The sequence below is a fragment of the Hordeum vulgare genome, chromosome 2H (genome assembly GCF_904849725.1).
Source record: "Hordeum vulgare subsp. vulgare chromosome 2H, MorexV3_pseudomolecules_assembly, whole genome shotgun sequence".
In the NCBI taxonomy this organism is placed as follows: domain Eukaryota; kingdom Viridiplantae; phylum Streptophyta; class Magnoliopsida; order Poales; family Poaceae; genus Hordeum; species Hordeum vulgare.
In genome coordinates this window covers 652,749,964-652,763,605 of record NC_058519.1, presented here as the reverse complement: position 1 = coordinate 652,763,605, position 13,642 = coordinate 652,749,964, and the positions used below count along the sequence as shown (strand labels likewise).

The 13,642-nt window shown below is 40.8% G+C and overlaps 1 protein-coding gene across 3 annotated transcripts; it reads left to right on the top strand.

The window, feature by feature from the left end:
• The first annotated feature begins 2,138 nt into the window (after nucleotides 1-2,138).
• Nucleotides 2,139-13,414, top strand: LOC123428431. 3 transcript variants are annotated; one of them, XM_045112640.1, is made up of 24 exons: nucleotides 2,139-2,559; nucleotides 6,651-6,877; nucleotides 6,998-7,103; nucleotides 7,492-7,593; nucleotides 7,674-7,733; nucleotides 7,844-7,922; nucleotides 8,027-8,177; nucleotides 8,262-8,385; nucleotides 8,723-8,900; nucleotides 9,070-9,098; nucleotides 9,425-9,573; nucleotides 9,652-9,754; nucleotides 9,922-10,017; nucleotides 10,104-10,156; nucleotides 10,273-10,396; nucleotides 10,619-10,681; nucleotides 10,768-10,824; nucleotides 10,938-11,099; nucleotides 11,623-11,693; nucleotides 11,781-11,874; nucleotides 12,150-12,286; nucleotides 12,389-12,469; nucleotides 12,683-12,788; nucleotides 13,103-13,414. In XM_045112640.1, the coding sequence occupies exons 1-24, from the start codon at nucleotides 2,365-2,367 to the stop codon at nucleotides 13,145-13,147; spliced, it is 2,592 nt and encodes an 863-aa protein (XP_044968575.1). In that variant the 5' UTR covers nucleotides 2,139-2,364; the 3' UTR covers nucleotides 13,148-13,414. The 3 variants fall into 3 exon arrangements, with proteins under 3 accessions (XP_044968575.1, XP_044968574.1, XP_044968576.1); XM_045112639.1 differs by having other exon boundaries at nucleotides 8,024-8,177; XM_045112641.1 differs by lacking the exon at nucleotides 2,139-2,559 and adding an exon at nucleotides 5,465-5,814 and having other exon boundaries at nucleotides 8,024-8,177.
• Nucleotides 13,415-13,642: the final 228 nt, after the last annotated feature.

Here is a 13,642-nt window from a genome sequence, read left to right as displayed (position 1 = left end):
TTTACCGGCAAGTCTCTTTACTCGTTCCGTAACACAAGATCCCGCAACTTACACTAAGTTACATTGCTTGCAAGGCTTGTGTGTGATGTTGTATTACCGAGTGGGCCCCGAGATACCTCTCCGTCACACGGAGTGACAAATCCCAGTCTTGATCCATACTAACTCAACTACCACCTTCGGAGATACCTGTAGAGCATCTTTATAGTCACCCAGTTACGTTGCGACGTTTGATACACACAAAGCATTCCTCCGGTGTCAGTGAGTTATATGATCTCATGGTCATAGGAATAAATACTTGACACGCAGAAAACAGTAGCAACAAAATGACACAATCAACATGCTACGTCTATTAGTTTGGGTCTAGTCCATCACGTGATTCTCCCAATGACGTGATCCAGTTATCAAGCAACAACACCTTGTTCATAATCAGAAGACACTGACTATCATCGATCAACTGGCTAGCCAACTAGAGGCATGCTAGGGACGGTGTTTTGTCTATGTATCCACACATGTAAATGAGTCTTCATTCAATACAATTATAGCATGGATAATAAACTATTATCTTGATACAGGAATTATAATAACAACTATACATTTATTATTGCCTCTAGGGCATAATTCCAACACTGTCTTGGAAGCATCTTCTTCATTAGTACCAGCAACTTTTCGAATGACGAGTCAGTCACACCGGTCTCTGCCTTCCACTTCAGCAATTTCAGTGTGCTACCCAGCTTCTTCTGGCCATCTTCACAAGTTGGGTACAACAATTTGTTGTGGTCCTGTAACATCTGCTCGAATTGCAACCTCTCCTTTTCTGTGTCGCAACCTCGCCGTGCATGAGAAATGACCCGGACAAGATCATCAGCGGGCTCATCTGGTTCCCGTTCTTCATCCTGATCTTCTTCTTCATCGTCTTCCATTGCGGTATCAGCATACTCAGGGAACATAGATCGGTAGTTGTCATCATCGTTCTCTTCTTCTTCATCGTCGTCTTCCATCATAACCCCTCTTTCTCCGTGCTTGGTCCAAACATTATAGCCCGACATAAAACCGGACCGAAGCAGGTGGCTCTGAATGACTCTTGAGGAAGTGTAATCCTTCTCATTCCGACATTCAACACATGGACAAAACATATAGCCACCACCATGCTTGTTCGCATCGGCTGCATCTCGAAAAGAATGCATGCCTTCTCTGTAAGCGGCTGTGCGTCGATCACCGTACATCCATGGATGGCTCATCTGTGTTATACGACAGTATATCAAATACAATCACGATCCTAAAAATTAGTACCGCACGGTCTAAACGAGGAAATATAGTTGCTAACCTTTTAGAATAAGTAGAAATAAAGAGGAAGAGGTTTAAGCGTGGCTCGGGCATCTCATATCGTAGCTGTGTTCGGTGAACTGAAGCGGCATCGCTCTAACACACATTTCAACAAACACTTCTAGTGCATCCAAAAAAAATGGAGAGCTAGCACACACCCACACTCTTCCATCCAAGAAAAATGCAAGGAAGAGGGGAGAGGGGGGCTGTGCTATATATAGGCAGAGGACTTTAGTCCCGGTTTGAGACACAAACCGGGACTAAAGGTGATGCACATGCGGGCTGCCCACCGCGTAGCCCTTTAGTCCCGGTTTGGGACACGAACCGGGACTAAAGGCTCCTTACGGACCGGGACTAAAGCCTCGAGGAAGGCATTAAGAATTGAGACGACGTGGCCGGGCCGGGACTAAAGGTTCCCGGCCAAAGGTCCTTTTTCACTAGTGGGCTTGACTTTTCAAAAAACCAACACACCTTTTATTTTAAAACAGGTTGGGTAATTATTTTACAAAACCCCAACAACACCAGCTGCGGAGCAAAGCAAGCTCAACCCTTCTGGTTGTACGTACATTATGTCTACATGCCAAACAATTTTCAGTCTTAAAATACTAATTGATGTGTTTTTGGTCGCCGGTTGCACAGGGTAGGTGAACAGGACGGGTCCTCAGCCAGTGGAGACCGTAACGTTCGTTTTTTTTTCTGGAGTCGACCATAACATTTGAGCTTATGTGATGACACCCCATTAATTTTCTACAGTACCAAAAAAATACAGACCCGTATACAAAGTCAAATAAACACAACGGCCAGCATTCAGAGGTAGGTGGTTGGTCGATCCAAGGACGCACTGCGGATGGTGGCTATTTTCAGTAGTATTGGAATGCATTCCGTCCCTGAGATGTAGCACTACTGCACTAGTAGTATATTCTGCAAGTTGTGACGCGCGCTACAGCCTACCGCAGCCGCTCCGGCTTAAATAGAGGGGCAGGCCTGAGAGCGCAGAGAGCAGAGAGCAGAGAGCAGAGCGGAGCATAGACACCGAGAAGAATGAGGGTGGCGGTGGTTGGCGGCGGGGTGAGCGGGCTGGCGGCGGCGCATGAGCTCGCCGCCAGCGGGGGAGACGGCGTGCGAGTGACCCTGTACGAGGAGGAGGCCAGCCTCGGCGGGCACGCCAGGACGGTGGCCGTCGATGACGGCGCCGGCTGCGTCAAGCTCGACCTCGGCTTCATGGTCTTCAACCAGGTACGTAGATGCGCATGAGCTACGTCTCATGGCACCTTGCCCTGCGGCTTCCCGTCCTACACTCCTGCATGCTCGCCCCTTGGTCTTGAGATTGACGATGGAAGAAAGAAATGTGTTTCTGTCACTACGAGAACGGTGTACGATGCAATGCTCGCGAAAATTGCTCTGTTATTAGAGGACAGAAAACGCCATGCTCTTGAGGAATATACTAAGAAAATTCTGAAAACATTAAATGTATACAGTCAGAATGTCGAAATGACTCCTGCTCTCTTTTTGAATGTCGAAATGACTCTGCGTGCGTCGCTTTTTATAATACAGCATTTGTACAATGCTTGGATCGAACGGACACATGCATGGCGCTGACCAACTGAGTTGGACGATGGAGGTTGTGCACGCACGTCGGACAAAAATCATCGCACGCATAACACAACTCCTAAAAGTTTGTCCCACTTTTTTTCCAAAAAAAAAAAGTTTGTCCTAAAGATAGTCTTTTTTTTGTAGGCGTTGTCTAAATGTGTGTGGTGGTGCGATCAGTGCATGTGTGTGTGCGACTTTTTTTTTTGAGAAAACTCTCGTTCTATTTATCATGGCATGGCACTACAGAGAACACACGTAACAAAAAATACCTTCACATTCGTAAACCATGTAAGTCGACTACAAGCATTGGAACCAGCTGAAGGCGTGTCTACTTTTTTTTTTTTTTTGACTTGCAGTGTGTATGTAAAAAGAAAATCCGTTCATATCAAGTTTCCACTACCTATCACTCCCACACAGAGAATTAGACAAGGGTTGGAGGATTTCCTTACAGCCCAGTTTTTTTTTTTAATTCCTTACAACCCTGTTGACAGGAGCCGTAGTTAAACTTTTAGGTATACTAACAAATATGCTCGTGCGTTGCAACGGGAGATCAAACAATAACACAAGTCTCTAATGTGATAAGCATTCTCATGACCCTTCATATATAAGTCCACGCCCTCTAATTTAACATCACAGCCAATGGTGATTCGACATGAACGACCAGCTTCAAACCAACGAACAACATGTCGAACAATGAATCTATTGAGGGTAAGGTTTTTCAGGATGTGCATTTGGAACATGAGATGTGGTCCCGAGTTAACTTAATTCAGCTTATTAGTTCGATCTGAAATTTAAAGGAGAATTTGAAGGAATAACATTATTAATATTGTAAAATGGAAAGAAATAATATTATGAATACAGCGATGTATAGACATATGTTTCTACACGTACATATATAGCACTAAGCTAGCTAGTAGTTTTCTTTGAAAAAAAACAAAAGATGGCTATTTGTTTTTCCTTTTAAAAGGAGCAAACGCTGGCTAGGAATTTTAAATGGTTAGAAATGAGTATCCCCTATTGAACCAGTAATAGATTTTGTGAGAGCATCAAAGTATCCAATCTAGTCAATTTAAGTAGGTAGAAAACCTATATAATATACATTTTTCGAAATACCTCATATAAATAAAAGTATTGTTTTTTAGAAATGATTAACATGCAAGATAATAGGATATTTGAAATCTAAACGTTTTTCTGAATGATATACATATATAACATGTTAAATTTTGTGCTAATATTTGAAATATATGAACATTTTAAAAGTAGTTGAATCTGCAAAAAAAATAAAAAAAAAATAGGGAGTACCTATCTTAGGCCAACAGGAATTCAGAGAATAGAAGGAAGAAAACAGGAATTCGGAGAATAAAATGGGAAGAACATGCACTCGATCTTGGGTCTACCGAATAAGAGAGGATGGCGCCAGGAAGTAGGGCCATTGTTAAATTGTGCTACGTATGGGCACTATATTTTATAAAGTAACCACGTCGAACATTGACATAAGAAAAAAATGAATTGTTTTTCCATTTATTCTTACCAATTTGGAGGGTAATTTGAATGACATATGACCAAAAGAAGTCTATGCTTTATTATTAGATTATTAGATAAAGAGGTAAAAATATCACTACCCAAAGATATTGTGTCTTGATCTCATAAATCAGACTTCGTATTTGCTTGTGATAATTTAATGCTAATCCAATATTATGATCCATATCTTTTATGTTTTCGACCATGTGTTTTTTTGTGACATTTCAAAGACACAACTTTAAATTATTCTATATAAATTTTATAATAAATAATTTTACAAATATAAGTCATATAATTTCAGTAATTCAAGTCAATTAGTTTGGAAAACATTTTATAGACTTTTTGTAGATTTAATTGTTTTAAAGACATATTTAATATTAATTAATAGTTTTTCTCATTAATTTGATCTTTTTGGATATAATACAACTATATGATTTTAAAATATATTAAAATTCAATTATAGTCATATTTTATGATTTAAAAAATATCCCATACATAATTTCAGTTGTTAAAAACATATTTGACCTATATCAATCAATTCAACAGTATTCCATCCACATTTTCAACAATTTCAATTTTCAAACATATTCTAGGCATATATTTAAAAACAACGAAACTTGCATCCTTGATAACATATTCTAAAATCGATTGAAATACTCTGCATTAGTTTCAGTATTTTGCATGTATTTCTGAAAATAAATAGTACTCCACTTAGTGATCTAAACGCTCTCTTATATTTATTTACGGCGGGATTACATGAAGGAAGTGCTAGCAGAAGGCACGAATATTAAAGCGCGAAAGAAGGGTGGATAACGTCCTCCCCAACTGACGGAGCCGTTAGAAAATCCGCGTTGCGTTTGTCTCCCACCATTCCGGTGGCCCGGCCATCAGTCGTCCTCCGCCGCGGCGGGCAACTTCGCCGTCCTCCGCCGGGCGGCGGCCGGCGCCTCCCGAGAACCATTTCGGCCACCTCGGCATGGACTCCCATGACGCCGTTGTCTTCCTCCGCTGCAGCTTCGGCGCCTCCACCGAGGCTTTCCCGCCGCTGCCTCCGTGCCTTTCGCCCACCTCAGACGGTGGCCCGGCGCCGTCCCGAATGCCTCTCCTACGAGGTGCTCCCCGGCGCAATACGTTGCCCATTGCAGCTCTCTGCCTTCACCTGCTGCAGCGCCCTGCCGCTCGTCGTTTGATGCAGGCCCCGTCGGGCTCGAAGAACATCAGGGAGCCTCGCCGTGAGCTCGTCGTCCCTATTGGGTAGGCACGCAAGGTCAGGCAATCCAGGATTGATCGGCACCATAGCTCTCGCCCCTTTCCCCCATCTTCTCGACAGTTCGTCCGTACCAGCTCATTGCACGGAAGGTGCTCGATGGAATGCTTGTAAGCACAAAACTCATCCAGTTTTTCTACTAGTCATACCATCACATTTTTGGACAACCTTTGCATTTTTATAAGAATCTTTTGGTGTCTGATTTCATGTGCTCATTCAATTTGCATCACCGATTTCATGACAACGACACACTGCACCGGATCTTGGTATGGAAGTAATTACAAATGATTACAATTGTTAGGTCCAGTGAGCTCAAATGGAGAGATTTGCATGTGGATTTGTGTTTGTGCTTTGCGATGATCTGAGGGTTTGTAACAAAATGTCCTATTGACACAACACTAGCTTAGGTACTAGGGTGGCATGGAATTTAGTTTTGAAAGACAAATTTTGTTCAAAACAATTACCACCATCGCCTTTGAACCTACAGTGGCTTCCTACTCCTAGTGAAAAGATTGAGACTCAGCCGATTCCTGGTTACGCTGACCTCACCATTCACAGTTATGCATGATCTGAAATGATTCTATTAATAGCTCAGGAAAACGCTTTTCTTGCAGCATCTGGCTTGATATCATCAATCAGAGTTCTTGTTTGCTTCTGATAATTTAACGCTAGTCTGAGAATTGTGATACATGTCCTTTGATAGGAGCCACATTGACTGCCTAAGACACTTTTTTCTTATATAGTGCTATAATGCTGGTGGTTGGAAATGCAGTTGGGTTGTACATGTTGGTTTATATCTGATTAATGTGCATGTTTATATGTGATATTTATCTTTTACTCTGGTCATCAGTATATGGCTTCCTAATCCCTTGACTAATCATGAAATATCTTTGTAACCCTATATTATAACATACTATATTTGTTCCTTACCAAGTTTTTTCTGTAGGTAACATATCCGCAAATGATGGAATGGTTAGAAGGGCTCGGGGTTGAGATGGAGAGGTCAGACATGTCTTTCTCTGTGAGCACACAATCTAAAGGAGGCGGTGGAGGATGTGAGTGGGGAAATGGTAACGGTATATCGAGCCTCTTGGCGCAAAAAACCAACATACTGAAACCCAGTTTTTGGCACATGGTCTGTGAGATACTCAAGTTCAAGAACAATGCCCTGACGTAAGCAGTCCAGGCCCAAAGTTTTCATGTGCATATATAATACTTCCATTGGTATTTAGATGCCTTGTGTTAATACTATATGATGTCAATTAATTCGCTGGTCTGATCTTTGAAATGAAGGTACCTGGAGGACCATGAACGTAACCCTGATCTGGATCGTAATGAGACACTGGGGCAGTTCATTCAGTCGCATGGATATTCCCTATCGTTTCAAGAGGCTTATCTTGTACTGCTTCTATCTAATCTAGTTGCTTATTCCTATTTCAGTGTATCAGCAACTCTTCATTTTGGCAAAATCTCAAATCAGAAATCTGTATTCAATTTTTGTTTTCTCATCATGTAAAACTGTGAAAAGAAACTACAATTTTCAAATAAGTATGGGAAATTATGAAATTATAAATTATAAATAAAAATTGGGCCTACTCCTCAATGGCCGGTTTTCATACCAACATGGCTGCAGGGGCAGTAAGTCGTAAGGCTGGTTATTAGCTTGTAGAAAATTTTGAGAGTATTTCCGCAAAAAAGAAAGTGATTATGGACACATTGTATTGTGATTAGGAATGCGTGTTTATTCAGTTTTAAGTTGGTGAAACGAAAATTTACATTTGGTGCAGATTCCAGTCTGCACAGGCACGTGGTCATGTTCATCACAAGATGTTTTGAGCCTGTCTGCTTTCTTGGTGCTGTCATTTTGCCGTAACCATGGCCTTCTTCAGGTGCCTAGCTACTTCTTATGATGTTCCTTTCTCATTGCATTTTCCTGTGCATTTGAAAACTGACAAATTGCTGCACTCAGCTGTTTCGTCACTCCCAGTTGCCCACTGTCAAGCCTAGTTCGCAGTCCTATGTAAACAAGGTATGTATTGTGATTCATCGGGCCCAAAAGAGGTCACACAAGATATTTATTATGCTTTTAAGGCTTAAGCTGCAGCCAAATACAGGGACTGAACAATGGAAATACTGCAGGTAAAAGGAGAATTGGAGAGCATTGGCTGTCGAATTAAAACCAGTTGTCGGGTCAAATCTGTTTCAAGTCTTGATGGAGGTATGTACGTGCATTATCTTTTGTTGATTGCCTGTACAAACAATGTGCCATCATATATACTATCGATTCACTAGCTGAAACAATCCTCTATATTGGGGCAGCAGCTGGCTACAGAGTCTTGGAGAATGATGGTTCAGTGGAAACATACGACAGTGTCATCTTTGGGGTCCATGCATCCAATGCTCTCAAATTATTAGGAGCTGAAGCATCACATCACGAACGAAGAATTCTAGGTGCCTGTCAGTATGTCCAAAGGTAAGGCCTGCCTACAATTGCTAAATGAACACATAAATGTAGTTTGATCTGATCTACTGACTGTCTGACACATTTATATTGCAGAGATATATACCTCCACTGCGATCAAAATTTGATGCCCCGAAAATCAGCAGCATGGAGTGCGTGGAATTTCCTTGGGACAACTAGTAGGGGTTTTTCTATTACTTACTGGCTAAACCAAATTCAGGTAAATTCTCTACTTTTCGTATGTATAGTTTGGTATAATGAATTAGTTTTACTGATGACATATTTTTTTGACGAAACAACCCTTCCCTGGCTTTACTACAATGCTGAAACCATTTTGTGCGTGTTACATGTACTCAGGACTAGGCATGCCTCCTCGGCCAAAAGGAAGAAACCAAATGAAGAAAAAAATATTTTCATCATGTTAGAACTCAGAACACCCTGTAGAGTAGGTTCACACAATAACATCAAGACGGAAGCTTCAGCCTAACCCCTCCAGCAGCATGAATGTATTACTTCATTATTAACTGTGGCATATTTGTTCTTTTTTGCTCTTCTAGAAATTTGAATCGGGCAGGCCTTTCCTGGTGACACTCAATCCCCCTTGTGTTCCGGATCATGTACTACTTAAATGGAATACAAGCCTTCCTGTTCCGTCTGTGGCCGCGGCGAAGGCTTATCTTCAGCTTGATCAGATCCAGGGAAAGAGGGGAATATGGTTCTGTGGGGCATATCAAGGTAGCTTGTTTCATGAATTTTCCACCAAAAAATAAAATAAAACTAAATTTGTCATCAATTTCAGTTTGTAGATATGTACGATATACTTTTGATATACTACATTAAAGTTAGGTCTGAAACGATCTAAAGAGCACTATGTCTCAAATGTCTCTTCTGCATTGTATCGTAGGTCATGGCTTCCATGAAGACGGATTAAAGGTATTTGCATGCACAACTTGTTCATTCTTCCTTTTAGACTTGCCTCGCATAATGAACCGTACTGTTACATGCTAAATTGGCGAGAGTCCAGCAAAACTAAACATAACTAATCATGTCATAACTATAACTAGCCATATCCTTCGCAACAACAACAACAACAACAAAACTAACCATCTTGTTCCAAGTTTTTCGGTTATTCATCTATGGGGGGTATTTACACCACCCTGACATATATGATTTTAGTTTCAATCACATAACTTAGGGTGGCTATTTCATGAAATAGTTATGTGAGGTCTTTTTGTGTTGGACATATTGAATCGATGCAGTCTGGGAAAGCAGCGGCTCAAGGTTTGCTTGGAAAGAAATGTGAGCTTCTGCTGAACCCAAAGAATATGATTCCATCATGGATTGAGGCTGGGGCACGCCTTCTAGTTGCAAGATTTTTCAACCAATACATATCCATTGGTAACTTGATGTGAGTCCTCGTATGAAGTCGAGATACTATGTGACGTCTAGTTATGATTTCTGTTCACCTTAATTGTTTTTTGTACAGATTGGTCGAAGAAGGAGGTAGTGTGTTCAGCTTTGGTAAAGCTTGCGACAAATGCCGTGTAAAATCTGTCATCCAAGTTCATGACCCCTTGTTCTATTGGAAGGTTATCTTCTCTTTTCTTATTCTGACTACACATGCATTTAAAAAAATTAAGAGTGGTGATGTGCCCATGCATGATTCATAATTTCCTATATACTCCACTGCATTTGCTTTGTACAACTTTTTCATTCGAACCACATGTGTGTACCCTGGCTCTCTCATGGCTTTCAGGTTGCAATAGAAGGAGGCATGGGCTTGGCAGAATCCTATATTGACGGTTGTTTCTCTGTTCTTGACAAGAGAGAAGGCCTTCTAAATCTTATCCTGGTAAAACTATATCATAGTCCATGAGCTTATGGGTAGAGCTATTTCCTGTTCATTACAGATCAAATCCATGATCAATTATTTTGCAGATTCTCATTGCTAACAGAGACGAGCGTAGGAACCGCCGCATTGCCAGAAAAGGGTTCTGAAACCTTCAATTGTCCACTAGATTCCTATGAATTGTTTGATAAAAATGAAGTAGTACCTATGAGTATGCGTTTGTGATTAATCCTGTACATGCTGTTTTTCGGTTTGCAGGTTTTGGTTGTCACCCTTCCATGTAATAGCTCAATTGGCATATGCTAAACACTTTTTGCGCCAGGCAACAAGGAAGAACACTGCAACACAAACTCGTCGAAACATCTCTGAGCACTATGATCTTGTCAGTACTCATGTCTCTTCTTCTGTTATTATACATTCCATCAGGGTTAAGATAACCAGCTGGTTAGGTCAATTTGTAATACTAGAATTATGGCAGATCTTATTCAGATTGATTTATTTTGTGTTCCAATCCTTATAAGAAAGATCTGTTATCATTCATTACTTGCCATACATCGAAATACCAAATAGTACTAATAGTTCGTCTTCTTATATATGTGCGCAGAGTAACGACTTTTTTTCGCTTTTTCTGGATAAATCGATGACTTACTCCTGTGCAGTTTTCAAGGTTTGTAAATCCTCTGATTTTCTTCGATGGCTTTTAGATTATGCAGAGTAGTTTTATTAATTCATGGACTAAGATTAAATTGCTAGGAGAACGAAAGCTTAGAAGCAGCCCAACAACGTAAACTTAGCCTTCTAATCAACAAGGTAATACTTCTATTTTTTCAGAGATTGCATTATTTGATTGATTACTAGTTAGACAATATCGTGAACATTATCTGATGGTACTTTATTATTGCAAAATACACATTTAATCAAAGGCTAAAGTCAAGAGGGAGCATCATGTTCTTGATATCGGTAGCGGCTGGGGAAGTTTAGCAATAGAAACAGTTAAGCAAACTGGCTGCAAATACACTGGAGTCACTTTATCGGCGGAGCAGCATAAATACGCAGAAAGAAAAGTAAGAGAAGCTGGCTTAGAGGTTAGTTCTATGTTACTCCCTCCTTTACACAATAATACCTGTACAGTTGTATAGTTTATCAGTAATTACCTTTCCACCATATGTGTTCATTGAGAAAGTATAGTGTATGGGTATATAACTCAGAAGCAGACCGACTCGGTCCATCACAGCCCACTCGAAATGAAACGGTATTACCTCACACGCCCACCATTGCTGACAACACCGATCCTCCACACCACTGAATCAGGCCAGGTACAACAAGGAATACTCCACAGCGTCCTCCATCCTCTACCCGCCCCTCCGCCAGTGACGACACCCATCCCAGCGAGGAAACAACTACCTATTCGCCAATGGTGACCAGTGGAACTTTACAGCAGCGTATCTCAGAGTTGACTAGTTTTGAATGGCATATACTATAATTTCCTAACTAGAAAACAAATATAGACGTGCATGGCAAATTAGTATTGTTTTGCCCCAGCTTATATGGTTCGGCAGGGTGTAATTTGAGCTTACAATTCTACTCTCTATTGTTATTAATTTTCAGGACCGCATAAATTTTCTGCTGTGCGACTACCGTAAAATACCACCTTTTAAGTATGACGCAATCATAAGCTGGTAAGTGTTACTATATTACAGATGTGTGCTGTGACTTCGACAACCGTGCTTGTGATTTACTTAACGTATTCCTCTTATGTAAATCAGTGGTATGATTGAACATGTTGGCCATGAATACATGGACGAATTTTTTGCTTGCTGTGAGTCTTACTTGGCTGAAGATGGGATATTGGTCCTCCAGGTTAGTGCATTAACAGCTAAGTATATTTCCAAATGACTTCACGGCTGGATTTCATCATCCCTGTGAATACCAACTAAGTAGTACTCCCTCTGTCCGGAATTACTTGTCGGCAAGTAATTCCGGACGGAGGCAGTATATACCTATTTTCGGTGCACAAGAACGACGATTAGGACTTATTCTTTTGGATCGGCAAAAAAATCCAATAAAAGATGTCCTTATTATCCAAACAAGACCTTAGGTCTATCATGAACTAACCATTATACATGTGCGTTCAGTTCATCTCAGTTCCAGAGGAACGGTACGAGCAATACAGAAAAAGGCCAGACTTCATAAAAGAGTACATATTCCCTGGTGGTTGCCTTCCTTCTTTGGCCCGTATAATGTCTGCCATGACCGCGTCATCAAGGTTCTGGTACGTTTTACATCAATTGACAGTGATTGATTGGTCACTTCATGACCATGGATGGATTTCCATCGAATAAACCTCCTTGATCTTGTTGTGCACTGGGTGTAGCATAGAGCATGTCGAGAATATTGGGCCCAATTACTACACAACTCTGATGCACTGGAGGGACAACTTCATGGCCAACAGAGAGTAAGTATCACTTTGTCATACACTATAGAAGAATACTGTTGTACAGTTAATTACAAAAAAAATGTCGAAAACAAGACTAGCCTATATAACTATTTATCATATGTTCATTGGTACGGTTTAATTTGTTGCGACGATTATACACACATATATGTACATTGTTACAGATGGTTGCTCGGTTAGTTTCAATTTCTTATCCCTTCCTTTCTTTTGCAGCCAAGTTTTGGCCCTGGGCTTTGATGAAAGGTTCCTCCGTATATGGGAGTACTACCTCATATTCTCTGCGGCTGGTTTCAAGTCACGAGCAATTGGAGATTACCAGGTACGTATGTGTGTATGCTCTATGTACATATATATGCTATTTCCAAACAAATGTAAATCATAAGCTCCATCCGGTCTTAAAAGGATGATATTTTGGAAATCAGCGAGCATTAGTTTAATCATGCAATGGTTGGTTTTTGTTGAGAAAGGCCTAAAAATGTCATTTTCACAAGTCAAAGCAAAAAATTTAATAAAATTGCACTGGTCAAAGTTTGACCTAATTATCTCTTAACCTTCACCTTTTTGTGGAAAGGAGGTATGCTCCAGGTACTAATTGTGGTGCCTGAATGGCTGACATGCATATCCTCCATGCAGGTTGTTTTCTCTCGTCCAGGCAATCGTCGTCTAGGCCAGCCTTGATGGCCGGAGACAACATATCCTTCTCCGTTCAGCGGCCGAATGGTTACTTGTCAGTACCGTACGAGATTTTAATAAGTCAGTCCTGGAATGATTCGCTCATGCCGGAATCCTACTCAGGTGGTTTGGTGATCTATCTTGTTGTTTAACCATGCAATGGTTAGTTTTTCGTGGGAGTGTCTTGTTATCCATCAATTAACTAGAATTTTGAGAATTGTATGTAAGGAACTGGTTTGTTTGCTTTAATATCTATGAGGAAGAGTTGATGTCCTTGCTTGTAGTTTCTCATGATCTGATCTATTCGGTGTTTGCCGTTTTCAATGCTTGCTTGCGAAGAGAATCAATATATGTTCCTGAGTATCATGTTTCACCAATGACTGAGGAGGACTTTTGCTAACAGAAAAGATGAGATCTCTTTGGCTAGTTTTTGTTAAAGGGGATGGCAGCAGTAAATACCTTCGTCCTTCCTCCATGTTGGAATCAAGAAGTTAGTGTGCA

What these genes read in the sequence shown, in the direction of transcription:
- LOC123428431 (XM_045112639.1), top strand. Translation starts at nt 2,365, where the DNA reads ATGAGGGTGGCGGTGGTTGGCGGCGGGGTGAGCGGGCTGGCGGCGGCG. An exon ending in CGTTTCAAGAGGCTTATCTT is followed by an intron (nt 7,104 to 7,491) that starts GTACTGCTTCTA and finishes CATTTGGTGCAG; the next exon opens with ATTCCAGTCTGCACAGGCAC. An exon ending in GCCTGTCAGTATGTCCAAAG is followed by an intron (nt 8,178 to 8,261) that starts GTAAGGCCTGCC and finishes TTTATATTGCAG; the next exon opens with AGATATATACCTCCACTGCG.